The 27,975-nt window shown below is 47.0% G+C and overlaps 2 protein-coding genes and 1 pseudogene across 3 annotated transcripts in view; 1 reads left to right on the forward strand and 2 right to left on the reverse strand.

Annotated features, from left to right (window-relative positions):
* The window catches only part of C5H2orf76 (chromosome 5 C2orf76 homolog), a 63,168-nt gene extending 44,599 nt beyond the window's left edge, over positions 1-18,569 (reverse strand). The window contains exon 1 of one of the 2 annotated variants that reach the window (XM_027417791.2): positions 18,469-18,569. The gene's annotated coding sequence lies outside the window, so the exon portion shown is untranslated. The remainder of the gene's footprint in view (positions 1-18,468) is intronic. The other variant, XM_027417789.1, reaches the window with a different exon arrangement.
* On the reverse strand, positions 5,709-10,648 carry LOC103163842 (annotated as a pseudogene).
* Positions 18,570-18,583: 14 nt separating the features above from the next.
* Positions 18,584-26,116, forward strand: Dbi (diazepam binding inhibitor, acyl-CoA binding protein). Its single transcript, XM_027417792.2, has 4 exons — positions 18,584-18,741; positions 19,671-19,788; positions 23,168-23,230; positions 25,863-26,116. The coding sequence occupies exons 1-4, from the start codon at positions 18,733-18,735 to the stop codon at positions 25,934-25,936; spliced, it is 264 nt and encodes an 87-aa protein (XP_027273593.1). The 5' UTR covers positions 18,584-18,732; the 3' UTR covers positions 25,937-26,116.
* Positions 26,117-27,975: the final 1,859 nt, after the last annotated feature.

Consider the following 27,975-nt stretch of genomic DNA (forward strand, 5'->3'; position numbering starts at 1 on the left):
GGTGAGAGCTGTGTGTTTGGTTTTATTGTCTTCCTGTGGAGATCCAGCTTTCCCAGAATGTTTGTCTTTAACCAATGCATGATTTTGACACCTCTGTCAGAATTAAGTGGCTGTAGCCATGTGGGTTTATTTCTGGGTCCTCCGTTCTATTCCATTTGTCTATATGCCTGATTTTGTGTATGGCTGGAATTTGAACAGGCACTTGGATGGAATTATTTTAAAAATCTGAATCATTTTAGAGTTACATTTATTCTATCAATTTGAGTATTACAAAACTCAGAATTCCCATTGGCTTTAAAGGTCATAACTGTAGCAGACAGTGCAGCTTTCCAAAAAGGATGGTTTAACTACACCAAACAACAGTCACACTCATAGTGTAGAGATTAGTAATGTAAGTGAAAAATCTTACTGATTTAAGTTCTATTTATTGGGGTGGGGTGGGGTGGGGGTTAGAGGTCAGAGGACAGTCTACAAGGGTCCATTCTCTCTTAACCATGAGTCAGGAATGGAATTAAGGTTACCAGATTTAGCAGCAAGTACTTTTACTTGTAAGCCATCTCACTGGCCCCATTTTCTTTAAAAATGAATTTGCCTTGTATGTGCAATCCTGTGATGGCTTCTTGTTTTATTTATTCATTAGTGCATGCATGGGGGAAGGAGGCATGTCACACTGCACAAGTCAGGGTCAGAAGACAATTGTGGGATGGGCTTCAGGGATGGAGCTCACACAGTCAGGCTTGCACAGCGAGTGCTTTAACAGACTGAGTCATCTTAGCCACCAGATGGTTAATGTTGGTTGTTAGTATGTTAAGAAACACCCAGGAGACTGGCGCATACCTCTGAGTATGTCTAGGAGGCCTGTGTAGAGACCATTAGATCACAAGGACTCTGGCCTAAGGAAAGGATTAGAAGAACTCAGGATAATGGCACAGTGGGAGGCAATGAAAGGTGGGAGGTGAGGCCTGGGTGGAAGAAGTGGATCACCAGGAGCTTGTCCTTTGAGGTTATATTTGCCTTGGCCTCTTCCTCATCCCCTTTTCTCCACGTCCTATCGCATGTGACATGAGCCACTCAACTATATCCTCCTTGCCATGACAGACTGAGCCCTCTGCTGTACCCTCCCTGTATGAATGGGCTGAGCCCTCTGAAACTGTGAGCCATAATAAACCTTCACCCTTGAACTTGTTTTCTTGGGTATTTTGGTGACAACAAGAAGAAATTAACTTAAAGTATAAAAGATGAAAAATGCCTGCCACACAAGCATGAAGCCTTGAGTTTAGTCCCTGGTCCCACACAGTAGAAGCAGAGGGCTAACTCCTCCAAATTGTGCTCTGACCTCACACACACTATAGTACATGTGCCCTTCCACACACATACACAAATAAATATTCATAATAAAAACAGAGAATCTAAAACCAATAAAACCAAGGACTTAAAAACTAGGACCATTTGACAATCAAATGAACCATTTGAAAACTTCCTGCCCCTTTAGTTTGCTTACATACCACAAACCAAAGTACCATTATTCTAGAAAGACTGATGTGATCATATTTCACTGACAAAACTTTTAAGACACTTCTAACATTAATTCAAGAATGATTGTAGCTGGAAAGATGGTGTCTTAGTCACTATTCTATTGCTATGAAGAGACATCATGACCATGGCAACTCTTACAAGGGAAAGCATTTCACTGGGGGCTTGCTTATAGCTCCAGGGGATGGATAGTCCATGATCATCATGGCACAGAGCATGACGGCAGATTGCATGATAGCAGGCAGGTGTGGAGCTGGAGAAGTAGCTAAGAACTACTTAGCTGATCTGTAGGCAAGGGATGGGGTGGAGGGGGTGACTGGACCTGGCAAGGGCTTTTGAAATCTCAAATCCCACTTCCAGTGATATGCTTCCTCCACCAGGCCACACTTTCCCATCTTTGTCACTCCCTGGTGACTAAACATTCAAATAGATGAGCCTATGGGGCCATTCTTACGGAAACCACCACAGATGGCTTACTAGTTAAGAGCATGGTGCACTTGCAAGCAACTGAGTTCAAATCCCAACACTCAAATTGGACAGCTTACAGCTCCAGCTTCAAGGAATCCAATGCCCACTTCTAAATTCCATGGGCAATGGCATTTATGTGCACAAATCCACACACACACAAACAAATCTAAAATAAAAGAATGCTTTTAAAATTTGGATCATTTTTAGATAAGTTAAAAAAAATAAAACCTGTCAGTGTTTGGGAGCCAGGTTCCAAACCCCGCCCTCAGGGTGCCAAGGAGTGGGGGAGGGGGGACTCCCCTGGATTTGCCTCAGTCCACACTCTGCCCCTAAAAAGCCAGCCATTGGCAGTTCCATTCCAGAGGGCATTAAAAGCCCCCACCTCTGGATTCACCTCATGGTTCCTGTTTTTTTTCCTACCCCTGGGCCTCCCTGGAATGCTTTGCTCAGATTAAACGTGGGTTTACTAATTTGGTTTGATTGGCTTATTTCCGACAGTGGTGGGTCTTCAGTAACCAGGGATATTTTTAAACTTATCAGTCAGTATTTAAGTAACATGGTAGGTTCAAAATAAATCTGAAATAATCTAATAACTCCCACACATTTCCCATGTTGCTGAAGCTAATCACATGGTGACCTTAGCAGCTGAGGATGGGTCATTATCAATGCCAAACAAGTAAATAAGCAGAAGATCCCTGTTCACTCCCCAGCTGACCAGCTGGCATCAACACCTACAGCTCCACAGACTTGCCTTAGCCATGACCTTTCATCTTGGGCAAATGTGCAAAACAATCACTTGTTTTCTGTGCTGAAGATGTGAGACACTTAGGAAATAATCCAAGGCAGCCAAGTTTTCCAGATTTGGGAGAAAAACTATTTCATGCACACTCTCTCTCTCTCTCTCTCTCTCTCTCTCTCTCTCTCTCTCTCTCTCTCTCTCTCTCTCTCTCTCCTCTCTGTCTTTTCCTCATGTCTGTCTTCTGTCTGTGTGTCTCTCACTGAACCGAGACCTCACTGATTTGGCTTCACTGGGCTGGCAAGTGAGCTCCAGGGACCTTCTAGTCTCCACCTCCTTGGTGTCAGGATTACGAACAGGGGCCACAGTGTTTAGGTTTTTGGCCTCACTGTATATCTTTAGCTGGCCTAGAACTCACTGTATAGATCAAGTTAGCCTCAACGTTACCGAGATCTACCTGCCTCTACCTCTACTTCTGCCTCTGGAGTGCTGGGATTAAAAGCATGTACCACCATGCCCAGAGTGTGTCCAGCATTTTATGTAGGTTCTGGGGGATCTGACCTCGGGTCCCCATGCTTGTAAAGTAAGCACCACACCCACCTAGCCACCTGTCTAGTCCTTGTACTTTCCTTGTTTAACAAGGCACACAGAACATGAACCTATTTCCTTCGCTCACAATCATCAGGGAGAAGGTTCACCCTGTATGCTGGGTGTCTTACCAATTCTACATTCAGTATAAGCAGAGGGGGTGGCTACTGCTGGTTTAAGGCATTGTTCAAGGATGTGTGGCTTCTGGCAGTTCAGCAAGACAGACACAACCTCCTGCTAGCACAGCCACAGGTCTGGTTACTGTCTGATAAAACGCAGACAGGATCTCCCTGGGGGCAGGGGAATTGCTTCGGGTCCTACAAAAGGTTCAGATTGCCTAAAATTAGGGTTCTACAGCTGTGACATAAACACTTGTATGTGTACCAATTCTGAGCCACACAGCCCTGACCCCTGGGACTTTGGGGCAAGAAGAAGTAATATAAATGATAAGAGCTGTTGGCTGTGTCATGAACAACAGAGTGCTTTGTCTCTGACCTGACTCTCATGCCTTCCATCAATGTCAACAGTTAGGTCACCTGGCAGCAGATGTGGCTTGGTTGGTAGAGTACTTATGTAGCATGCACAAGGCCTGGATTTGAGCAAACCACGCCTGGTAGTGCACACCTGCAATCCCAGAATTCAGGAGGTTGGAACAGGTAATCAGAAATTCAACGTACAGTGAGTCTGAGAATGCCCTAGGGTACAGGAGACTCTGTCTCAAAGAGTGAGGTGTGTGGGACTGGTGAGACAGCTGTATGGCTAGTTCTAATTGTCAACTCCTCACAATCTAGAATCACTTGGGAAGACAGTCTCAATGTCTAGACTGGGCTGGTCTGTGTGTGAGGGGATTATCTTGATTATGTTCACTTAAGTGGGAAGACCTTTCCAGTTGGGTGACACCATTCCCTAGGTAGGGGATCCCATATCTAAGAGTGGAGAAAGTGAGTTGGACACTAGCATGCATGTGTTAAGTCACTGTTCTTTGTTCTTGACTATCTATACAGCTGCTTCAAGTTCCTGCTGTCTTGACCTCCCCACAATGATGCACTATAACCTGGAACTGTGATCTAAAATAAACCCTTTCTCCCACAAGACGTTTTCACCAAAGTATTTTATCACAGCAACAAGACACAAAACTAAGATGATGTCTCAGTCAGTTGGTGAAGTACTTGCTTTTTTTTTTTTTTTTTTTTTTTGGTTTTTTGAGACAGGATTTCTCTGTATTGTTTTGGAGGCTGTCCTGGAACTTGCTCTGTAGACCTTGCAAGCATGAGGACATGAGTTCAAGTCCCAGAACGCATGTAAAAAAGCCCAGTGTAGTAGTTGTGTATCTTTATACTACAGAGCTGGGGAGGTGGAAACAGGCAGATCCCTGGGACTTGCTGGCCAAAAAAGAAGTAGAAATGGCCTAAGAGACAACGCTCAAGGCTGTCCTCTGACTTATATATGAGTGCACATATAGGCAGGCACACTCAGAAGTATATGTACCCATACATACACACACACACATGAGACAATTCAGATGACCTAAATGTGAGGTTCTCCATTCTGATGGAAACCCATTTCATGGGAGGCACCCACAGAGGCCACTCCCTGGGACTACAGAGTTCAAGGAACTATAAGAGTGAAGCCATTAGCCTGAAGCAGTCTCCATAACCAGAGTTCTCAGGTAAGCAACTGGAAAATTGACCTGGCAATATTTCAAGTAACACACCAAAAGGACAACCCTCAATCCACTGACAATGGGACCTCCCCTCTGACCATAAATAAGCAAATGGCTCACTCCCCATACTCCTAACAAGGCAAACACCTCTCTACTTGTATCTGGGTTGTAAAAACACAGGCTGGAGATGTGGCACTGTTGTTAGAGTGTTTGTCTAGCATGCACAGAGCCCTGAGTTCTACCCCCAGCATAACATTAGCCAGTACTCAGAAAGTGGAGGTCCAAGAATGAGAAATTCATGTTCATTCTTCATTATGTAACAATGGCTAGCCTGGGCTACATTAGGCCCGGTCCTAAATAAACAAGCAATTTTTTTTAAAAGTCAGAAGAACTAATTTTGTGATTTGTGGAAGAGGGTCCTCTGTGAAGGTACCACAACATTTTCTGCCTGGTAGACCATGTATCTCTTCCTCCTGGGCCAGAAAGGTGGCTTAGGACTTGTGTGCATTGAGCTGTTAAGTTCCCACTCCCAAGTTCTCCAGAAGGACTTGGACTTGGGTAAGAGAGACAGGCCTAGTGTGACCCTCTCTTAGGTCATTTTTCTCTTGTTATGTATGCCAGTATGGACTCGACTCTAGAGCCGTGGTTCCCTCTCTCTCCCTCCCTCTCTCTGACAGAGACAGCGACAGAGAGAAACAGAGAGTGAGAGAGAGAGAGATCTGAAGTGATTTTACTTTTATTTCCTTCACTTTAAGCCAGTCATGAAATTTCACAGTGATTTCTGGGGTGGAGCAGAAGAAAAGCATCATTCAGAATGATTGAGGCCATGGCCTGGTTGGCCTGAGAAGGTGCAAGCAGGGAAGGCCTCACTGGGGAAGCTGGAGGAACACCGAGTGCCCCACTGGCACCTAGGTAGACAATGTTCCTAGAGCACGGAAACAACATCTTCAGCAGCATCCGGCTTGCATGGCTCTGTCAGGCCATCACCTACAATAGCTGGTGATTGAGCAGCTCAGCTGCCTTGGAGTCACCCTCAGCAGAGACGATGGCTGCCTTCTGCTACTCAACCTTTTCCACCACAAATCTGGTCCTTTCTGCTTCCTGTTGAGCCACCTGTTTGGCTTCCACTGCTTGTCCTAACTCCTTCCCCGAGGTCAGATGTGTGCTTCTGGAACATGTCACTCAAGATGAGTTTAAATGTTGCTGCTCACTCTGTGAAGTCATAGCTCACCTGCCTGGAGACCAGCTCTCGTTTGGGTGATCAATTCTCCAGCATCAAAGCAAACCACTCCCAACTTGAGGATATCTGTGGTGATGGATAGCAGCACCCGCTCATCATTAGTCCTCACCAATACTGGTATAGATACAAGGAAGCTAGCTGGCCATCAGCCAGAAGAGAATGTGTAGTGTGACACTCATGTTCTGCAAATCTTTGCTACCAGTGACAACCAGTACATTCCATGGTCGAGAGCAGCAGTCAAAGATAATTGGTTTCTATGCCCAGTAGATGAGAAAGTGAGTCCCTTCCCCTACCACAATGTCCTTCCCCCATGGAATTGGCCAAAGATGACAGCTCTGTTCCCAGCATCCATATTATATAAGGCAGAGTTCACCATGCTTCCTGCAACTGCTAAACTTAAGTCGAACTTTCCAATGGACTCACTTTGGCAGCCATGATTCCCCTCTGTTGCACCCACTCATACCTGCTTTTACTCTGACCTTCACATGAATTCCTCAGCCATTCTCAACCTCCCTAATGCTATGACCCTTTAATGCAGTTCCTCATGCTGTAGTGACCCCAACCATAACATTATTTTTGTTGCTACTTCCCTAATTAATTTTGCTACTGTTATGAATTGTAATGTAAGCATCTGTGTTTTCCAATGGTCTCAGGTGACCCGGACCCCCAAAGGGGTTATGACCCAAAGGTTGCGAACCACTGCTCTAGATCCTCCTGCTTCAGACCTTGAACCACTGACCTTCCAAGAACTAAGGCTGTAGGTATATGCCACTATGCCTGCCAATGCTACTGCTACAACATATTCATGGAACCCAAGGGCCAAGAGTACAGTAATAGGCCCAACAGGGATGGCTGGTATCTACTCAGTGCTGCCTAAACCCTGGCTGGGTGGGTTCTTTCTCTAGCTCTGACCTAGGAATGCATCGTCTGACACCTGCTGACCTGGGGCACAGCACACACTGGCCCCTGTCTCCCATCCTCATGCTGTATCACCTTTGGGGTTCAGCCCTATGAAATACTCAAATTCTACTAGCAGGGTTTAAATAGGATTCACAACTTGTCAAGTTTCCCATGACTATATTGCTATAGATATCTGAGATGATCAACTTATAAGTGTGCTGGTTTGAATAGGAATGGCCCCATAGGTTCTTACATTTGAATGCTTGGTCATTAGGGAGTGGTGCTACTTGAAAGGGATCAGGAGGTGTGGCTTTGCTGGAGGAAGTGTGTCACTGGAAGTGAGTTCTAGGGTTTCAAAAGCTGAAGCCAGGCCCAGTGGCTTTCCTTGCTGCCTGTGGATCTGTATACAGAACTCTCAGCTATCATGTCTGCCTGCATGCCACCAAGCTTCCTGTCATGATGATAATGGACTAAAGCTCTGAAACTGTAAGCCAGCCCTAGTTAAATGCTTTCCTTTATAAGAGTTGCCTTGGCCAGGTGTTGGTGGCTCACACCTTTAATCCCAGCACTCAGGAGGCAGAGGCAGGCGGATTTCTGTGAGTTCGAAGCCAGCCTGGTCTACAGAGTGAGTTCTAGGACAACCTCCAAAGCAATACAGAGAAACCCTGTCTCGGAAAAACCAAAAACAAACAAACAAACAAAAAAGAGTTGCCTTGGTCATGGAGTCTCTTCACACCAATAGAACACTGACTCAGACACAACAAAAAGAAGAAAAGGTTTACTTTGGCTCACAGACCAAAAGTTCTCAGTCACTTCACCATCTATGGCCCCACTGCTTCAGACCTATGGCAGTACCAAATGGTACAAAAATGTGGCAGAGTGGAACCTCTCACCTCAAGGTTAGGAGAAAAGACCAAGAGAGAAACAAGGGCTTACACCCAGTGATCCAAAGGCTTCCTACTAGGCCCTATTTCTCAGAGAGTTCTGCCACCTTCCCAATAGGATTAGCTAGAGGGCCATGCCTCTAACATATGGACTTTCAAGAGATGCTCTCTCTCTCTCTCTCTCTCTCTCTCTCTCTAAACTTTTTAGTAAAAATCTAAAAAATTCAAACCGAAGAAGGGAAGGAACTGTCACAGCCTAGTGGGTAGTCATCAGTGCCAATTCAACACACTGTTGACTCCCACAACCAGGTGTGCCAAACAAAGGGGCATCCACAGATGCTGGTGCTGCCCCACCCTCAGCAGCAGGGCCTCCCCAGTCTGCAGGAGCTACATGTGGAGAGATGCTAGCAAGGCAAGCTCCCTGCCATCTGTCATCAGTGGGTGGCCAGGTAAAGCAAATGACCTAGCTCTGGATGTCCCAAGAGTCTATTGCATAAAAGAGAAAGCTGTTGGCTGCTGAGTCACAAGTAATAATTTTGCATCCCTGACTATGCTGGGATCTCATCTCTGTCAGCAAAACTTGGTAGGTACTTCACTACTCTGGGGATGGCTAACAGCTAGATGACAGCCAGCTAGATAGGACCTAGACTCACCCAGGAGACAAACCTTTGGATAGTCTATGACAGAGTTTCTAGAAGTAGGAAGACCCACCCTGGATGTGAGCAGCAACATCCCATGAGTTGGAGTACTGGGCTGAATGAAAAAGAGAAAGTGAGCACACCAGCCTTTGTCTCTCTGCTTCCTGCCTGTCGAAGCCATGTGACCCACTGCCTCTGTCTCCAGCCGCCATGCATTCCCCACCATGATGGACTGTACCCCAAACTGTGGGTCAAATCAACCCCTCCTTAAATTGCTTTTGTCAGCTATTCCATCACAGTGACAAAGAAAGTAACATTAATGTAAGGCACATCACTTGCGTTCCTTAGGACAAGATAGGCAGCCTCATACAGCCCAGCCCCTTTGAACATCAAGGAACAATGGCTAGCTCTTCAGCCTCTCACCACCAAAAAGGAAACCTGACACACTGCTCCATTTTTGTTGTTGTTCGGCTTTCTGGTTCAACTGGCTTGAACATGAAGTCCAGTCTTTCAAGTACTGGAATTACAGGCATACAAAAACTGAGACAGATATATTTCCTTGGCTCAGGGGGAGGAACCCCTCCAATGTGGCAGTATTGAGAGGTAAGGCCAGGGAAATGACTGGGCCATGGGGGCAAAGCTTCATGAATGAGATCAGAACCTTTTAAAAGAGGTTCCAGGGGCTGGAAAGATGGCTCAGTGGATAAAGCACTTGCCATGGAAGAGTGAGACTGGAGTTTAGGCCCCATAACCCACACAAATGAGTGGCAGGCATGCTGTCAGCTGTAATTTCAGCACCTGGAAGGCAGAAACAAGGGATCCCTAAAGCAAGATGGGGGCCTTACCAGGCCAATTGTGTTTGAGAGATCCTACTTCAATAAAAAGGGAAGAGAAACAGGAAGATACCCAATGTCAACCTCAGGCCTCCACATGCACACACACACATACATACATACATGTACACAGACATATACCGGAAGGGGTGGGGGAATATACCGGAAGGGGTGGGGGAAGATCGATCAACACGTTCAAACGCTGCCTTGTTCCTTCTGGCATGTCAGGACATAGAGGTACATATGAAACTGAAAGCCAGGACTCACCAGACCCCTGACCTGACCTCTAAAATTTTGTCACAGCAATTAGACCCTAATCCAACAAGACTGGAACTCTCACAGGAAGAGTTCTGTAAAAACAGACCCTTAAGAACACCATAAAGACAGAGGACTTAGTTTACCTGTGAACCAAATGCCAGGGTCCACAAGAAGTGGGGGAGACAGACACAAGCATATTCTCCCCCAAAGGCCTTGAAGGCCTCAATGCTGCTTGTCCTGTTAGCTCTTCCTGTCAGCTTGACAGCCTACAGTCCCCTGAGAAGGAAGTCTTAATTGAGGGCTGTCTAGATCAGTGGGTACTGGGCGAAGGGCTGACTTGAGAGTTTAGCCCACTGGGCAGCGCCATTCCCTGGGCAGGTGAGGGAGCCAGCAAGCAGTGTTCTCCCATGGATTCTGCTTCCCATTCCTGCTTGAGCTCCTGACTTCACTTAATGAGCTGTGACCTGTGAGCTGAAATAAACCCTTTCCTGGGACCCCTCAGTCGCTTTTGGTCAGTGTTGTTTTGTTTTCAATTGGCTTTGGTTTTTCGAGACAGGGTTTCTCTGTGTGACAGCCCTGGTTGTCCTGGGACTTGCTTTATAGACCAGGCTGGCCTGGAATTCCCAAGTGCTGGGATTAAAGGTGTGTGCCGCCATCACACGGCTTGGCCAGTGTTCATGTAGCATCAGCAGAAAGAAAACCAAAACACTGCTGACACTGTTTCACAACGTGTGGGCCTCCAGAGCCTGGAGACAGCAGATTTCTGTTGTTTAAACCATTCTACCTGTAGCACTTTGTGTTTAAGAAACCGATAAAATGCCAATGAGTGAAGAGAGCACTCTTGAGACCAGAACAAGCAATGCATGAATGCAGGGCCCTCAACATGTGTGTGCACGTACCTGCACATGGTTGCAGAGGCTAGAGGACAACCCCAGGTGCCATTCTTAGGATTGTTGTCCACCTGCTATGGGACAGGCAGGGTCTCCCACTGGCCTGGAGCTCACTAAGACTGGCTGGCCAGAGAGCCCAGGGATCGGTCTCTGCCTCCCACTACTAGAATTCAGTGCTTGCCACCACACCTGTGATTCTCACATAGGTGCTGGGATCAAACTCATATCTCCCCCAGCCCTGAACAGCAGTTTCACATTACGTTTCTTTGTTTAAACTACAGCTTCCAATTTTTTTTCCCAAGACAGGGTTTCTCTGTGTAGCTTTGTAGACCAGGCTGGCCTCGAACTCAGAGATCTGCCTGTCTCTGCCTCCCAAGTGCTGGGATTAAAGGCAGGCGCCACCACCACCTGGGACAGTTTTTATTTTTTAAAGTAACCCAATTATTCAAATACAGACTACCACTAAAATAGGGCCTCACCAAGATCCTGGAGTACAATCCAAGCAAAGGAGGAGCGATTATATGAACAAAGGAGTCACAACCATGATGGGGAAACCCACAGAATTAGCTGACTGGAGCTAGTGAGAGATCTGCTGACAAGGGGGGAACCTGCACAAGACTGAATTAGACTCCCTGAATATAGGTGTCAATGGTGTGAATGGGACAATATATGAGGCCACTGGCAGTAGGTCCAAGATCTAACACTAATGCACAAACTGACTTAGTGGAGCCCATTCTATATAAAGAGATACCTTGCTCAGCCTAGACACAGGGGTGTGGGGGTGGAGAGGTGCCTTGGTCCTACCTCAACAAAATGATGGGACAGACTTAGTAGACTTCCTAGGGGAGGCCTTACCATCTCCAAAGAGCAGATGGGAGGAGGAGGGAGGGAGGAACAAGAGGAAAGGAGGGAAGGGGAACTGGGATTGGAATGTAAAAAATAATAAAAAGAAATGATGCCTCACTACAGGCTCTACCCCTAAATCATGCAAATGCCTTTATTCCACAAGTCCATGCTAAGAAGAACAAAGTAATTCTTGACTAATTACAACAGTGTCAATAAAGAAAGGTCACTTGGTTTAGCTGTAGTTTAAACCAAGTGGTTGCCAAATCCAAAGGCCTGAGTTTTAACCCCAGGTGGTGGAAACTGGGGTTTCTACCCCATGGTGGAAAGACAGGACTCCAATAAGTTGTCTTCTGGCCTCCACGTACACACTAGACACATGCATTTTCACACACACACCCCTACACACAGACACAGACACAGACACAGACACAGACACAGACACACACACACCCCTACTGAGCCGGGGAAATGGCTCAGTAGGAGAAGTACCTGAAGCACAAGTGTGAGAACATGAGTTCCATCCCCACACCACATAAAAGTTGGCTATTGTAGCAAATGCTGGCAGCCCCAGCACTTGGGGACTGGGGAGCAGAAGCAAGATGATCCCTGGGGCTTATTGGCCAGCCAATCTAGCCAAAAACGGTGAGCTCCCAGTTGAGACATACACACAAATATTTTTTGTGTATGTGTGTGTGTACGCGTGCATGTGAATGCACATGTGGAGATCAGAGGACACCTGTCCACTTCTGGTTCTCTCCCTCCACCACGTGGGTCACAGGGATAGAATTCGGGCTGCTAGCCTTGGCAGCAACCACCTTGACTCACTGACCCACCTGTCTTGATTCAATTCTGACATCATAGAAACACGAGCACAAGATTTGACCTCTGCCCTTATCACGTGTCTATTGAGCTTTCAGACTATGACACCACCCATGTGACAGTAACAACTGCTATTCAGGGTGTCAGCCACAAGCAAAGCTTCAGGTGCTCACTCTGTACTGACCCTCACTCTACAGATGAGGAAAGATGTTTGGAGGAGTTAAGAGTCATTCGTAGATGTCTGACTTCCATCCAGAGCAGAGGCTATGCTACACCAAGGAAGCATCTAACACACTAGAAGGAACAGCTAGCATCCGGGGGCTTCAGGGAGAACACAGAGGAGAGGTCAGTTCCAGCTGTCATTTGGCAATGCTCGTGCCAGGAAGGGTGCTTTGTAAGACAGACTATTTCTGCAGAATGCTCAAAAGTGTGTGTCTGGCCTCAGCCTTAGCAGGCAAATCAGTGAGCAGCAAACAGCTACCACTTGGGTTCTTTCTCATTTTCTTCTCTTCTTTTTTAAAGATCTTGTGTGTTAGGGGTGGGGTTGGCCATGCTGTGGCACATAACTGAAAGTCAGAGGACGGACAACCTTTGTCTCTCCTTCCACCCTGTTTGAGAAAGTTTCCTGTTGTTTGCCTGCTGTATGGTCAGGCTAACTGGCCCAACTGAGGTTGTCCCCTGGCCTTCACACATACATGTACATGCACACAAACACACACACATATGCACAAAGGCACTAAGACAGGACATGTAGCCGAGGGTGACTTAGAACATCTGAGCCTTCCCTTTCTCCCAGTGAAGGCAGGACACTTCCCTACAGTCCTCACCGCCAAGCCCTCTTGGTGCTCAGTGCTATCGCCACTGGACACCACCACACATGCTGCCTGGGTACAGAAGAGGTGAGGAGGGGAGAGAGTGATACCAAGCGTGTGCCACACACACTCTCTTCTCATACTTGCCCTGATGCAGTCCTCTCAACATAAGCATCTGAGGAACGAACAGCAAAGGAGAGGACTGTTCAGCACTTCACTGACAAGCCTCTCTTACTGACTGCAGTTGTGGGAATGTCAAGCTCACCTTCCCACCCCACTCTCTGGACTCTTTCCTCAGCCTTCAAGAGCCCCAGCCTCCACCCTTCTGTCCCCACTCCTCTCCAAAAGCACTTCCCAATCCCTTTAAAATACACTATTCTCCTCCCAGTTCTGCTGGAACCTGGCCAGAGGAGTCAGTCCAAGAGAATGGGAACCAAGTAGCGTGTTAACTGCCCGTGTGATACCGCCCTTGCCTTCCACGAAAGCTCTCTTGCAGCAGTAGTTTGTTCTTAACTCTTTTCTTAACAATTGGGTTACTTTTAGGAATTAGAGGTTTCCTTTAGAGCAAGAAACTTAATCTTAAACCACTCTTCACACTCACTGGGTGGGGACAATTTTCACCTGTTCATGCATCTTGCCCAACTGGCTTAAACTAACAGTAAGGGAAACCTGTAGATACAGAAACAGAAATCAGCCTCAAAGTGACAGAAACTTACCCTGCTGGCTAGCTTATGCAGTGCCCAAAGGTGTAATGTGTGAGAAAAGACCTCAGTGGTCTGTCTCATCCAGTATTGGATCCTGTATGCTGTAATACTGACCTGCCTGGCAAAACATGCCTTTTGGTCAAAGAGTGGTATGACAGTTATAAGGGTAACCAACTGCTTTCTGATGTGCCATGAGGCTGCTTCAGTGCAGGAATGTCATACCTGGTAAACCCAGTTAATCTAACTAAGCTGAGAGCAAGGGAAGCCTGTGGACAGACAGAATGACACATCATAGATTCATATCCACAAGAACAAGCTGCAACGTTGACAACTGCTATTGACTGGCTGACAAGTTGGCTGGGTCAGGTACCCCATCCTCCCTAAGCCCTCTGCTTCCAAAGCTGGGAATGCTACCAAAAGATTGCACAGACGTTGGGCCAGAGTTCATCTGCTTTGTTCCAGCCCATGGTATCATAATCAGCTCTAACAAATTCAGTTGTATTCCAAGTTGGCAGCTAAATAAAAGGAGCATTTTGATTTTTTTTTTTTTTTGCTATTTTTTGTTGGTGTGTGTGTGTGTGTGTGTGTGTGTGTGTGTGTGTGTGTGTGTGATGTATGCCTTTGGATGCAGGAGCATGCATGTGTGCATGAGTGCCTGTCTCTCTGTCTCTCTGTCTCTCTGTCTGTCTGTCTCTCTCTCTCTCTCTCTCTCTCTCTCTCTCTCTTTCTCTCTCTCTCTCTCTCTCTCTGTGTGTGTGTGTGTGTGCTCTGTCTGTGTCTCTGTCTCTCTCTCTCTCTCTCTCTCTCTCTCTCTCTCTCTCTCTCTCTCTCTCTCTCTCTCTCAGAGCGCAGCAATAGGCTAGAATGGCCACCTCGCAAGCTCCTGGGATCTGCCTGTATCACCTTCTCAGTGTGGAAAATAAATGTTAACAATTATGTGGGGGCTGGAAATCTTAATTCAGGTCTCTGTGTTTGCAAAGCAGACACTTTACCAACTGAACCACCCCCCAAGTCCTTTTTGTTTGCTTTCTAAGACAAGGTTTTAGTGTGGAGTCCAGGTTGTCATCAAACTCTCACGATGCTCCTGCTCCAGCCTCCCTAGTCCTGGGATCACAGTGTGTGCCAGCAAGTCTAGCCAGAAGGAACACAGCCTACAGAGAAAAGGCTTTACTCAGTCAATAAGTATTTGTGAGTTCCTAGGAAGAGCAAGCATCAAGAGATGAGGCAGTGGCCAGTGCATGGTGACTCTACTCTCCTTAGCTTATGTATGGGAGAGAGCAAACTGCAGAGAGTTGCTCATGAGGACAGAACACAGCTGAGGACTCCATGATTTCTCAGCATTCTGAGAAATATTTTGTAGAAGTATTTAATTGTTAAGAATCCATAGGACGTAACCCAAATATACTGAGCAGTTTATTTTTAACATATTTATTATTGTATGTTTGTGCAAGAACCATGGGCATTCCTGTATGCCACAGCACATATGTGGCACTCAGAGGGCAATTTGGTGGACTTGGTTCTCTCCCCACCTTTATACAGGTTTCAAGGGCTGGAGTCAGGTTATCAGGGTTGCATGGCAAGTGCTCTCCCTGCTGGGTCACCTTGCCAGCTCCTGAAGCTTATTTTTAAAAATGAAATTCCAAGGGCTGAGAAGCCTCAGTCAGGAAAATGCTTGCCACACAAGCATGGGAACATTGAGTTCAATTTCCATAAACTATGCAAAACATTCAGGTGGCATGTGTTTATAATCCCTGTGCAGGGGAGACAGAACAGAAGGGACCCCTAGGGTTCACTGGCCCAGCCAGTCTAGCCTACTTGGTGAGTTCCAGGACAAGGAAAGGCGCTGTCTCTCAACCCAAAAGGAAGGTACCTGAGGAATTACAGCCAAAGTTTTTCTATGGCCTCCAAATGCCATCCCAACTCCCTGGGGTAGAAGCACTAAGGGCAGGGCTTTAGATGACACTTCCATAGATAATACACTAACAAAGAGTCAACGAGCAGCAAGGAAAGGGACAGGAAGTGTGCTGAGAAACAAGCCCTCACTTACCCTGAAACTCTGTCTAGGGGAGACTCCAAAACAAGAAGTGCTCTTCCTTCTCAACCCTGGCTCTAGATGACTCAGCACCCACAACCCTTCAGCATGTCTGTCACCCACTTGAAATAATTTTTGTACCCTCATCTGGAGCCACTACATGGAATTAAGAAAGCGAATCTTGTTCCTAACAAGCACCCAACAGATCAATCTTGAACTACATACAGACTATCAAGATAACGGCAGCACTTGCACTGATCTGCCTGCCTGCATCTCAGTCCATTCAAAGGCTCATGGTGCCATGATCTTTTGAAAGTGACAAGGAAATTACAGAATGGAATACAAGTCTACCACAGCTATTCATCTGACCCTTAAGAGGGTAGGGTCCCCTAAATCACCACAATGGGGGAAATCCATACCCTTTATACATCACAGGCAATTTCTCCAAGTATAACTCCAAAATTTTTGTTACTCTTGCTTTCTGAGCAAAGTGGCTCGCAAACTGACCAACCTAGATGCCTTCCTTGTAATTAAATTCCTCCTTAAACATTCCACAAAACCTGACTGATGCTGTTGGTGACATCTGAAAGCTTGGGCTTAAGTTTTTGATTTTGCAGAGCTAGGAATCCAACTCACGACCTCAGATATACTAACTAGGCAGACACTATCCAGCACTGAGCAACAGCCCCAGCCCTCCCTTTGTAAACTACTAGTTATGATGAGGTGGAGGGTAGAAAGGGTGGCGATCTGTGCTCCAGGCCTCTTGCCACACATTAGATTTAAGAGGAACAATATCTTTTTTTTTTTTAAATGACTTCCAGAGAATTTTTCTATCACTCTTCTCTTCCACCTTGGTATCCAATGGCAGAAAATTCTCCTTTTGTCCCACTAAATTCTTCCATCCACTTGTGCTGCCTCCCTTCCTCCCACTCCCATGGAGCTAAGCTTCCCATGACAAGCTTGCATAAGACAGTTGTGCACTCCATCATCTCTGCTGGAAATCTGGATGGCTTCCATCTCCATCAGAATGAATGCCTGCATCCCCAGAACGACTAACCTCTGCCATCATTTAGCCAGCCTATCTCTTTCTTAGTTCTCCAGCCTCATCCCCTTTTACTCTCTCATTCCCTGCATTTCCCTTCTTAATAAGCTATCTCTAAACCAGGCGTTGGTGGCACAAGCCTTTAATCCCAGCACTCGGGAGGCAGAAGCAGGAGCATCTCTGTGAGTTCAAGGCCAGCCTAGTCTACAGAGTGAGTTCCAGGACAGCCTCCAAAGAAATACAAAGAAACCCTGTCTCGAAAAACAAAACAAAACAAAAAAAGCTATCTCTATTTCTATGTCTAAACACAGGCCTCTGGTGCAATCCTCTGCCCTGAGACAGGATGCTTGGAATTGAATACCCTTGAACCCAACGCCCTGCTGAGGGCTTTGTCACTGTTTCTCTAACCTCAGGCCTAGCTTAAAAGGCATTGACTTTTCCTCCATTTCCTTTCTTTCTAGTGTGTATCAGTATTTTCAGCTTGTCTTCCCTGTTGTCTTAAACCTCAAACTTCAATGAAATTGTCCTCAGGCTTCCTTCTGAGTCAATTTTAGATTATTTTGTTAATGAGACAAAGAACTCAAAGGGGATATCAATTTCCACAGCAACCGTTGCTCACCCCTGCTCTCTGCTAGAATGCTGCTTCCCTTACTTGCAGGAATTGCTCAGTGAAATGTTCAGGTATTATTACATTGGCAAAAATGCAGATGTAAAAGACCCCTTTAAAAGACAGACCCCTGCCCACTTCCTGTGTCTCTCTCGTCTCTCCCACTCTCGCTCTCCTTCCCCGACCTGGAGTAAACTATGGTTAATGTATCTCTCGTTCCCACATCTCATCTCTTGTGCCTTTCTTATATTTTTAAACTTTTACAAAATAACAACTCTCAGGCTGTATCTTCTCTCCACCGTGCCCCCCACCACACCCACCAGTTAAAACTCCCAACTCTTCACTTTTCTTAAAAAAAATCCATAATCTAGTATGCCAACTATTACTATAAGGAGCTCTAAGGTTGCAGAGATTCATCTGTCCACTGCTGCGTGTCCGAAGTCTAGAAGCCTGCACTGATGAGGCCGAGTGTTTAAAAAAGCATTTGAGAAGAAAGGTTATTCACTGAACAAGGGTTTGTTGGGCACCTCCCCCGTGCAAAACGTATCACACTGCCTCGGCCTTTATAAAGCACTGGTGGAACACTGGAAGGTGTTAGGGGTACAGGACTGAAAACCATGGGCAATATGCATAGGTCAAAGAATGTGCCAACAGTTCAGATGAAAAGGCTTGGGCCTGGGCTTGGTCCAAAGAACGGTTCACCGTCGCGCAGGGCACCGCGGGTTCTTTCCTAGAGTCCCTTAAAGGTGTCGCAACATCCCGTTTTCCAGGCTGAGAAGTTACTAGACCAGAGATGCAACTTCCGGCTTCTTCCCAACCGGCATAGTATTAAAGGGAAAGAATCATACTGACTACTACTCTCCTGGAGCAGCACCCCATTCCACGCGACCTCAGTTCCCGCCCAGCTCCTGTTCAACCGCCCTCACCCCGAGTACACCCCCCAACACCCGCCCAAAAACCCGTAGTGCTGCCCACCTGCTCCCGGCGTGCCCCGCGGCTCCTCGCGCGCGTGCGTAACAAACTCTCTATTGGGTACGGGAGGGGCTGGACCCTCCTAGGCTGGACACGCCCCCGAAAGCAGATCCGACTTCTGATTGGCTGCAGGCGCTCGCCCGAGCTCTGTCGGAACGCAAGGGCAGTGCTTTTAAAGGAGCTAGCTGCCTTGTGCGCTCTAGAACTTTAGTGCTACCTGCCTGTACTTGCTCCCGCGCTTTCGAGATCCAGGTCACCTCGCCAGAAATGTCTCAGGTACTGCGCGTGCCCTGCCGGGCTGCGAAGATGCAATGGGTTTGGGGCAATCAATCTGCAGGAACCCCGCGGGGTGTCTTCCCCCCGGATGCTAGCCTTCTGCTCTGGGATCCGAGCCCAGCTCATAGCCTGGGGAGCGGAACTTTTTTCCTTGCAGATTTCTGAAACTGCCACCCACGCCGGAACTGCTGGAGGGTTGCGGGTGGGCTGGACTCCTGGGTGAAGCAGGCACAAGGTCCTTGAAAGAAAGATGGAGCGAGAGGGGATGAAGGGCAGAGAAGATTGAATCCCTTTCTGAGAAGGACCGGAGTGAAACTGTGGGGCACTTATGGAGGCCCTCCCTGGCAGGGGAGCCTGGAGGTCGGGGGAAGTAATTAGTCTTGTGCCTGGCATGCCCCTGTACAGAAGAGATGCGACTATATGAGGTGGCCCAGAAGCCTTTGCCTTCCCTCCAGTGGAGACCCCTGTCTGGGACCGAGAGGGTGATCCCTGGCTCCTCCCACTGGCCTCTCCCTAATCTGGGCACTGGGACAGAGGTCAACGCTGAACTCCAGGCCCCAGTAGAAAGGGACCAGTGGGCTCCTGACCCTGGATTCCACTGCATTCGTGTCCTAAACCCTAATCGACTGTTTTGACACTCCACGTTTTCCCTCACTGCCGGGTCAATCCGCTGATCGGAGGTCTGGGCTTTGCAGGAACCCCAGCAATTGCTGGATTTGGGCCAGCGGTGGTCAGGCAGTTGGGAGGAAAATTTTCAAGGGCCTGTACATCCATTGTGTGCCAAATCTATTCCCAGCACTTGACACAGGGCTGTAACTGCATGAGTGGACAGGTGGGCCTTTACCAAATGTTGGTGAGAGGAGAGAGTTTGGGAGGAGTGCTGCTTTCTTGCCTTCCCATCCGTCCCTGTTCCTCTGCCTCTCACTTAGGCTGAATTTGACAAAGCTGCTGAGGAGGTGAAGCGCCTCAAGACCCAGCCAACTGATGAAGAGATGCTCTTCATCTACAGCCACTTTAAACAAGCCACTGTAGGTGATGTAAATACAGGTAGGTATACCCGACTTCTCATCAGAGCAAGCCAAGTTGGCTCGCAGCCCAGGAATCCAAGAACCTCACTTTCCAACTGCCTGAGGCCCTAAGGTTCAAGAGGGGTATGGTGACAGATCACTGGTGTCAAGACTTTAAGCTGGGAGGTTTTTCACTTGTAAAGACCATCTTCCTAAATTCTTTGTGTGACCCTGGGAGCAGATTCAATCTGGTTTTTAGAAGGACCTTACTGATTGTCGATTATCTCAGGAAGCAAAGGCCCCAGAGAGGAAGCCTTCCTCGATCTAAGCCCTGTTGCTCAGTAGTAGCTTTGTTGAGCCTCCTGCTCCCATCAGATGAACAGGGCCATCGAGCACTTGGCAGCCACCCCAAGCCTAATAGATGAGCAGGGACACATGTGGTACCCTGGGGCAAGATGAAAGTGATACTGGCCAAAGTCTGCACTGTTCAAATGACTTTTTCCCTCTCTTTGAAAATCTTGATGCAGACATTTTTGTACGGGCCAGGAGACCAGAGAACAGTCTTGAGTGTTGTTTCCATGGGCACCATCTACCTTTGGTGTCTTGCTTTTATTTTTTGAGACAGGATCTCCCACTGGCTTGGGGCTTGCCAAATAGTCTAGGTTGGTGAGCCAGCAACCCCAGTGATCTGCCTGTCTCTACGTCTCCAGCACAGACTGCCCTGTACCGCTGCCGCCCACCCCCTCCCCAACCTCTCCCTTTTTTTTCCCCACATGAGTTCTAGGAATAGAACTCAGGTCCTTATACTTCAAGATAAGCACTGTATTGGCTGACCTATCTCTCCAGCCCCTTGGCACAGATTTTGAAACTATGCTATAGATTACCTGGGTGTATAATATTGTCTTTGCTGCTGCCTCAGGCAGTGGCTATATACTGAGATAGAAGCACAGTGCATTCTAGCAAGGACTCATGACAGCATAGAAGAAAATGTATCCCTCAGCTACCCACCAAGTGTGGCTTCCAGTTCCCCTGGAGCTGAAGTGGCAGGCCAAGCAGGTCAGAACAGAGGGCTTATCCAGGAAGAAGAAGGAAGTGAGAAGGGAACAGGGAGGCTGGGATGCTTTGCTGCCAGAAAGTATTTTGTCAGAGCCTGGCCTCTAGCCAGGCTAGAGGTTTGCTGGCATTTGAGCATCAGGAGATTGGCTTGGAATCTATCACTTCCTGATCAGGAAACTTGTCTGCTTTTCGGCTGTACTATTCAATACAACAAAGACTAGCCAAGGCTTTAGCTGAAAATGGTTAAACCTAAGCAATTCACAAAGCTCAGTCTGTAGCTGCATGAGCTGTGTCTCAAGGGCTCAGCAGTCACGTGGGGCAAGTGGCTGCTGAATTAAATGTTTCAAGAACCAGTGAAACGGCTAGCAGGTAAAGGCTCTTGCTGCCATGCCTGGCTGCATAATGGACCCACTTGGTGAAAGAACTAACTCCCAAAATCGTCCTCTGGCATCCACACATTTGGCACAGTCTTCCTATAAGGTTCCCAGGACTTTTCCCTCAGTCTCAGTCCCCAAGCTGCATGCTCTGCAGTGTCTGCTCTTAGCAATGAAATTGTTCCCCAGGAAGGGTGTTGTGAGAACGTCTCTCCCAAATGCAGTTGCTCAGGAAGAAGCCTGGTCTTCAATTAAAAATAAAAAAAAAAAAAAAAACCTACAAATCAACAAGGAGTGCAGTGATGTGGAGGGAAAATAGGGTCAGGTTATAAAGACAAGTCACCAGGCAAGGGCACCAGAACACTGATGACAGTAACGCAATGGAAAGAAACCAGGCCTCTGAGAAAGGGGGTTGGGGGAACCTAATAGTATTTCTTTTCAGAATTGTCTTTGGGATTTTGTTGTTGTTTTAATGTTGTGTGCACTGGTGCATTACCTGCATTACCTCTTTCTGTGTGAGGGTCCCAGATCCCCTGGAACTGAACTTACACACAGTTGTGAGCCTCCATGTGGGTGCTGAGAATTGAACTTGGGTCCTCTGGAAGAGCATCCAGTGCTTTTTAACTGAACCACCTCTCCAGCCCCATTTTTTTTTTCAGAGTTTTTGGATGTTTGTTTAATTTGATTAAAGTGTATAGGTTTGATTTGATAATTTTTTATCTTTTTCCTCACCCCCTTTTTTTTCTCCCCCTCTGTTTTCTTTAAAACAGAGTCTCATGTAGCTTAGGCTGACACAAATTCACTATGTAGCCCCCCCAATAAAAACAACAAAAAAAAAAACTTGAAGTTCTGATTTTCCTTCTTCCACCTTACAGATGTGGATCACCAGGCCTGTTGTATCTGGTGCTGGGGATGGGACCAGGGTTTGGGGCATGCCAGGCAAGCACTTTGCCAACTGAGCCATGTCCCCAGCCCTTTTATTATTTAATATTTTTCTGATTTTGAAATAGATCTAACTAAGCCACCTAATCTGGCTCTAAGTTTTTTCTTTGTAGGCCAGGCAGGCCTTGAACTTCCAATCCTCCTGCCAGCCTCTGGAATGGTTGGTATCATGGGTATGCACCACCAGGCCTATCAGTTTTCTTTTATTTGTTTGTTTGATTGGTTGGTTGGTTTGGTTTTCTTCGAAACAGAGTTTCTCTGTAGCTTTGGAGGTTGTCCTGGAACTGGCTCTGTAGACCAGGCTGGCCTTGAACTCACAGAGATCCACCTACTTCTGCTTCCCAAGTGCTGGGATTAAAGGCATGAGCCACTAACACCCAGCCTCATTTTATTTTGGGGGACAAATTCTCATGTATCCTGGAGTGGCTTAAAAGTCACTGTGTAGCTGAGGTGACCTTGAATTCCTGATCCTCCTGCCGCTACTTCCTGAGTGTTGGGATTATAGGCGTGTGCCACTATTTCCTATTTATACAGTGCTGAAACTCACCCAGGCTTTGTACATGTTGGAGAAGCACCTACCCACTGACCCTCATCCCCAGTCCCAAAGAATAGTGTTGTTTTTATATAATATTTTGGGTTTTAAACATTTAACTTACAAAAAAAAAAAAAAACAAAAAACCTAGGAACATTTTTTATCCTGTTTTTTTCTCAGTTTTAAATTTGGGCTGCTATAAATCCATCTGGGTTTCTTACAATAGAATCCTCTGTGTGAGACACTGGGAGTCTGTGCATTAAAAAAAAAAAAATGTCTTTGTTCTAGGAGGTGGTGGCATACACCTTTAATCCCAGCATACGTGAGGCAGGGGTAGGTAGATCTCTGAGTTCAAGGTCAGCCTAGTCTACAGAGTGAGTTACAGGATAACCAAGGCTACACAGAGAACCTCTGTTCTGGGAGGGAAAATGCCTTGCTTTTCATGGAAAAAAAGTTGATAAAGTTCTCTATTAGAACTTGTAACAAATCTACTGTCTACCCTTCCATTGTTGCAGATCGGCCCGGGCTTTTGGACCTCAAAGGCAAGGCCAAGTGGGATTCCTGGAATAAACTTAAAGGTAACTTGTTCTGATCAACTTCCCTCCCTTGTGAGGCTGGGCATTGAAGACTCCATTCTGGAGTAGAAAGGACAAAGGTCAGGAGGCACACACCAGGAGCCAGCCCAGCCAGGCCTAGCATGGCGAAAACTAGGCCACCTCCTTTCCCTCCGAATGTTGCCAATGTCTTTTCTAAGAGCTCCTCTCTGGGCAGAGGTGTTATCTGGAGGGAAGGGATTTGGGGACCAGCCACTGAGAAATAGGCTGGGGAGTGACACTGTAGTCATGTCTTCAGAGTAAAAAGAGTTTTCTCGTCCACACCTCTATCTCCCCAACAAGGCCAGGCAGTGACCCCTTAGCCGAGTGGCCCTTCCCCAGTTCCCTTTCAGCCATAGGGCACATGAAAAAAGGGGATGAGGTAATGCATGGACAGTGAATGGGACTATTATTTGCTAAGCACAAGCATCCAAAAAGTGTCCAGGCTCCACTAAATCACGTGTTCCCGTGGCAGCAAGCCCTGAAAGCTGGCACCAAAGCTGTTGGCAGCTTTCGTACCCTCGCCAGCCAGTTGCTGAATAAGCCTCTGTCCTCACAAGGGGAAAGGCATGAACTCAGGAAGGGCCCAGCACACTAAAATGCACTGCCATGGGGCCCTGTGGGTCTGTCCATCTTCCACACCATTCTCAGGCCCCAGATACCCTAGTGCTTCACAACAAGCCTCCTCAGTCCCTGAGGACTTCTCATTACCCTGCGGGAATCTATGGCTGTCCCTCAGGGTGTATTCATTGTCCCTTGTGCTGTGACCAAGAGACAAAGATTTGCCTCATTCCTTTCCAAGATCCAGCTGCTTTTCTTCAGTCTTCACCTCTTCTCCCAACTTATCTACCTTGAGGGTAGCTGACTCATCTTTTCACAGCCAACAGCAAAGCTCTGGGAGATATGAATCCAAAATAGAAGCTGGGCGGTGGTGGTGCACGTCTTTAATCCCAACACTCAGGAGGCAGAGGCAGGCGGATCTCTGTGAGTTCGAGGCCAGCCTGGTCTACAGAGTGAGTTCCAGGACAGGCTCCAAAGCTACACAGAAAAACCCTGTCTCGAAACAGCTCTCCCCCCCCCAAAAAAAAATCCAAAATAGATAGTCTGTAAGGCTGAAGCCAAAACACGAAATCGGCAGCATAAAATCACTGCAGGGACACTTCCTTGCCTGTCTAGAGGGCTGAGGTCCATGCTGCCCCACTTTGACGGGTGGCCCATCATGTAAGAGCTTGATGTGTGTTGTGAAGCAGAACTTGTGCCCTGGAGTGCAGTGATCCCAGTCCTCAGCCCATCTCTGAGATATAAGAGAGCTGTGCTGTATGTGTAAGAAACAGCCCCCAGATAGTAAACTGGGATCATAGCAAGTGTGCCCAATACGTGTGTAGATCCTAACATCGTGTCATATGTTGAAAGCTTGAATATCTGGAGCTAGGAAGATTGCTCAGTCAGCAAGTTGCCTGCCATGCAAGCACAAGAACCTGAGTACCTGTGTAAATAAGCCAGACACAGCAATATGCATCTGTAACCCTAATGCTGGAAGGGGAAGAGACAGACAGATTGACCCTCGAGCTCACTGGCCAATCCAGAAGCTCCAGGTTCCATGAGAAACCTTATCTCACAAAATAAAGTGGAGGGTCTGGTGAGAAGGCTGAGCGGGTAAGGGTGATTGCCACCAACCCTGACAACTTGAGTTTGATCCCCAGAGCTCAAAGGATGAAAATCAGTTCCCACAAGTCTTGCCCCCTGATCTCTACCCTAGCCTTAGTAGGTATATGCACCCCTCCCCTGTCTTAATTATTGTTCTATTGCTGTAAAGACACCATAACCAAGGCAGCTCTGCTTGCTTACAATTTTAGAAGGTTAGTGCATGACCATCGTGGCAGGAAGCAGACAGACATGACGCTGGAGCGGTAGTTGAGAGCTTTCCATCCTGATCCACAGGCGGTAGAGAGGGAGACTGAGCATGGCATGGGTTTTTGAAACCCTAAAGCCCACCCCCAGTGACACACCTTGTCCAATAACACCATACCTCCTAATTCTTCTCAGACACTTCCACTAACTGGGGACCAAGCATTCAAATATATGAGCCTGTTGGGGGCTTTTCTCATTCAGGCCACCACACACCCCCTTGCAAAATAAATACATTTTTTTTTTTTTTTTTTAGGTAGCTAAGGTGGATCTAGACAGGTGGTTAATTGATCAAGAGTACATGCTGCTCTTACAGAGGACTTGGATTTGGTTCCCAGAACCTACAAGTGGCTCACAACTGCCTGGAACTCCAGTTCCAAGTGGTCTGACACCCTCATCTCACTTCTTCAGACACCTGCATGCATTTGGTTCACATATTTTCAGGCACGTATGCACACTAATTAATAAAACAATAAAGGTCTTTTTAAGTAAATAGAGAGCGATGGAGAAGACACTTGATGTGGAACTCTGACCTCCACATCGCACACAGGTGCACATTTGCTGGCAAACATGCAGACACATACATCCGTATTACATCCACTGTACAGATACAAGTTTTTTTAAAAGCTAAGGCCAGACACCCCACCAGACAAGGATGCCTCTGCATCAGAGTGCCTCCCTAATGTGTGCTCCCACCAATTCCTCCCAGGAACTTCCAAGGAAAGTGCCATGAAAACCTATGTGGAGAAAGTGGAAGAGCTGAAGAAGAAATACGGAATATAATAAGCCAGATTTGGTGGCCAGCCGCACATGTGACCCATGAGACCCATGAGGACATAATGCCTTGTTTTTTTCTAATGTAGATAATATGGTTCTGATAAATTAGAGCCAGAATTAATCGCTGATCCTCCTCCCTGTGTAGTTTTTACTTGAAAAATCAATTAAAAGTACATTTGTTACTTTATTTACTTCTCTGGGCTCTTTTATATTTTTTTAAATTTTTATTTATTTAAAATGTATTTGTTTTATGTGTGTATGGGTGGGTGTGAGTGTAATAGCACATGTGTGTAAGTCAGAGGAAAAATTCAGAGTTGGTTGTCTCCTACTATGTATGTCCCAGGGATCAAACTCAGGTTATCAGGTGTTTCTATCACTGAGCCATCTCACCAGCCCATTATCCAGGTCCTCAACATGACTTGCCTTGCTCCAATCTCTAATCCCATGCACTTTGGAGCTGGGTTTGAAGCTCAGTTTGGTAGGGTGCTGCCTAGCATACACAAATGCATGAGTTCAGTTCCCCAACACTGCACAAAGAAATCAGGCATGGTTGTGAACACCTGTAACCCTAGCACTCAGGAGGTAGAGTCAGGTGTCTCAGAAGTTCAAGGCCATCTCTTGGTGACAGCAAATTTGAGACCAGCCTGGGCTCCATGAGAGCCTGGGTCATGAAAATCAAAGCAAAGTAAAAGTAAATGAAGATGTGTTCCTGAAGCGCTTCTGCCCTCTTTCTCTGTACCTGGATGGAATGTAAGGGGTGGTCACACGTATGTGCAGCCATGGTGAGGGACGGGGTTGTAGAAGTGGTGTTTATTTCTTCCTCCTGCTTCCAGCCCCCTCAGATCAGGTGAGCTGGCTGGGACCTGAGCCCACAGATGCTCTAAGAGCCCCATCTCCAAGGCCACCCTCAGGTTCTAAAGAGGCAGGATTGACAGTGTTTCATCACTGTCTGGGTCCAACCTCTCCCTGGATCCAGAGCAATTGAGCAAGAGTGAGAGCATCTTGGGAACAGTGTGTGTGCCCTTGGTCTGAGGTCTCCCAGGGTTCCTGGGCCACAGCGGGGTGGGGGGCAGGAAGGCTGGTCAGCAATGAACCAAGGACTTCCTCAGTGGGAAGAAGGGAGAGCAGGGCTTGGGGAGGCCACAGAAAAGCAAGGCTGGACTTTCACAGAAGGATTGCTGTTCAAAAGAAGAAAAGAGACAGCAGCCAAAGCCATACTACAGGTAGGTCCCTTCTGCAGCCCTGAACATAGGGTACTGTAGTGCTTTTCCCATTTCATGGGTGAGAATATTGAGACTGAAAGGAACTCAAGAATACTCCAAGAGCAAGTAGTTCTCTCTTAACTTTCCTTTTCCAAAGTCCAGGTCCATAGCCACAGTTCAGCCTCACTCCCAGAACAATAGGAGGGCCTGAGAATAACTCTTGCCAGCTCCCGCCACTGATAAATAAATGGAGAATTAGCTTTTAAATATACGTCATTACCCTGGTTCCAAAGCCAAAGCCTGCAGAGAAACGAATGAGGCTAGCAACCTTTGTGTTTGGGTGTGGTACCCTCTGTGTCACAGGACAGGAGAGAGCAGGCTTAAATGTGTGTGATTCTGTGCTAGGCAGTGAGAGCTCAGAGGAGATGCCTGAAGATGCCATCTGAGGGCTGAGCAGTTGGTGCTGTCTATAGGACCTGAGTTCAGTCCCCAGAACTCATAAAAAGCTGGGTGTGGTAGCATGCACTTGTAAGTCCATCACCAGAGACAAAAGCAGGCAAATCCCTAGGGCTCCCTGAGAAACCAGCCTAGCCTACCAGGTGAGTTTTAGGCCAGTATGAGCCTGTCTTTTAAACAAGATGAACAAGGAAGGTGGCTCAGCAATTAAGAACACTTGCTGCACCTGCAGAGGACCCAAGATGGCTCGCAACTGCCTAAAACTCCAGTTTCAAGGGATCCAACACACTCTTGGCTTCTGTGGGCACCAGACATGTGTATGGTACACAGACAGATAGACAAGCAACACACTCATACATATAAAAATAAATCTTTTAAAAAGGTAGA

Source organism: Cricetulus griseus, chromosome 5, assembly GCF_003668045.3.
Source record: "Cricetulus griseus strain 17A/GY chromosome 5, alternate assembly CriGri-PICRH-1.0, whole genome shotgun sequence".
In the NCBI taxonomy this organism is placed as follows: Eukaryota; Metazoa; Chordata; class Mammalia; order Rodentia; family Cricetidae; genus Cricetulus; species Cricetulus griseus.

What these genes read in the sequence shown, in the direction of transcription:
- Dbi (XM_027417792.2), top strand. An exon ending in TGTAGGTGATGTAAATACAG is followed by an intron (nt 19,789 to 23,167) that starts GTAGGTATACCC and finishes CCATTGTTGCAG; the next exon opens with ATCGGCCCGGGCTTTTGGAC. An exon ending in TTCCTGGAATAAACTTAAAG is followed by an intron (nt 23,231 to 25,862) that starts GTAACTTGTTCT and finishes AATTCCTCCCAG; the next exon opens with GAACTTCCAAGGAAAGTGCC.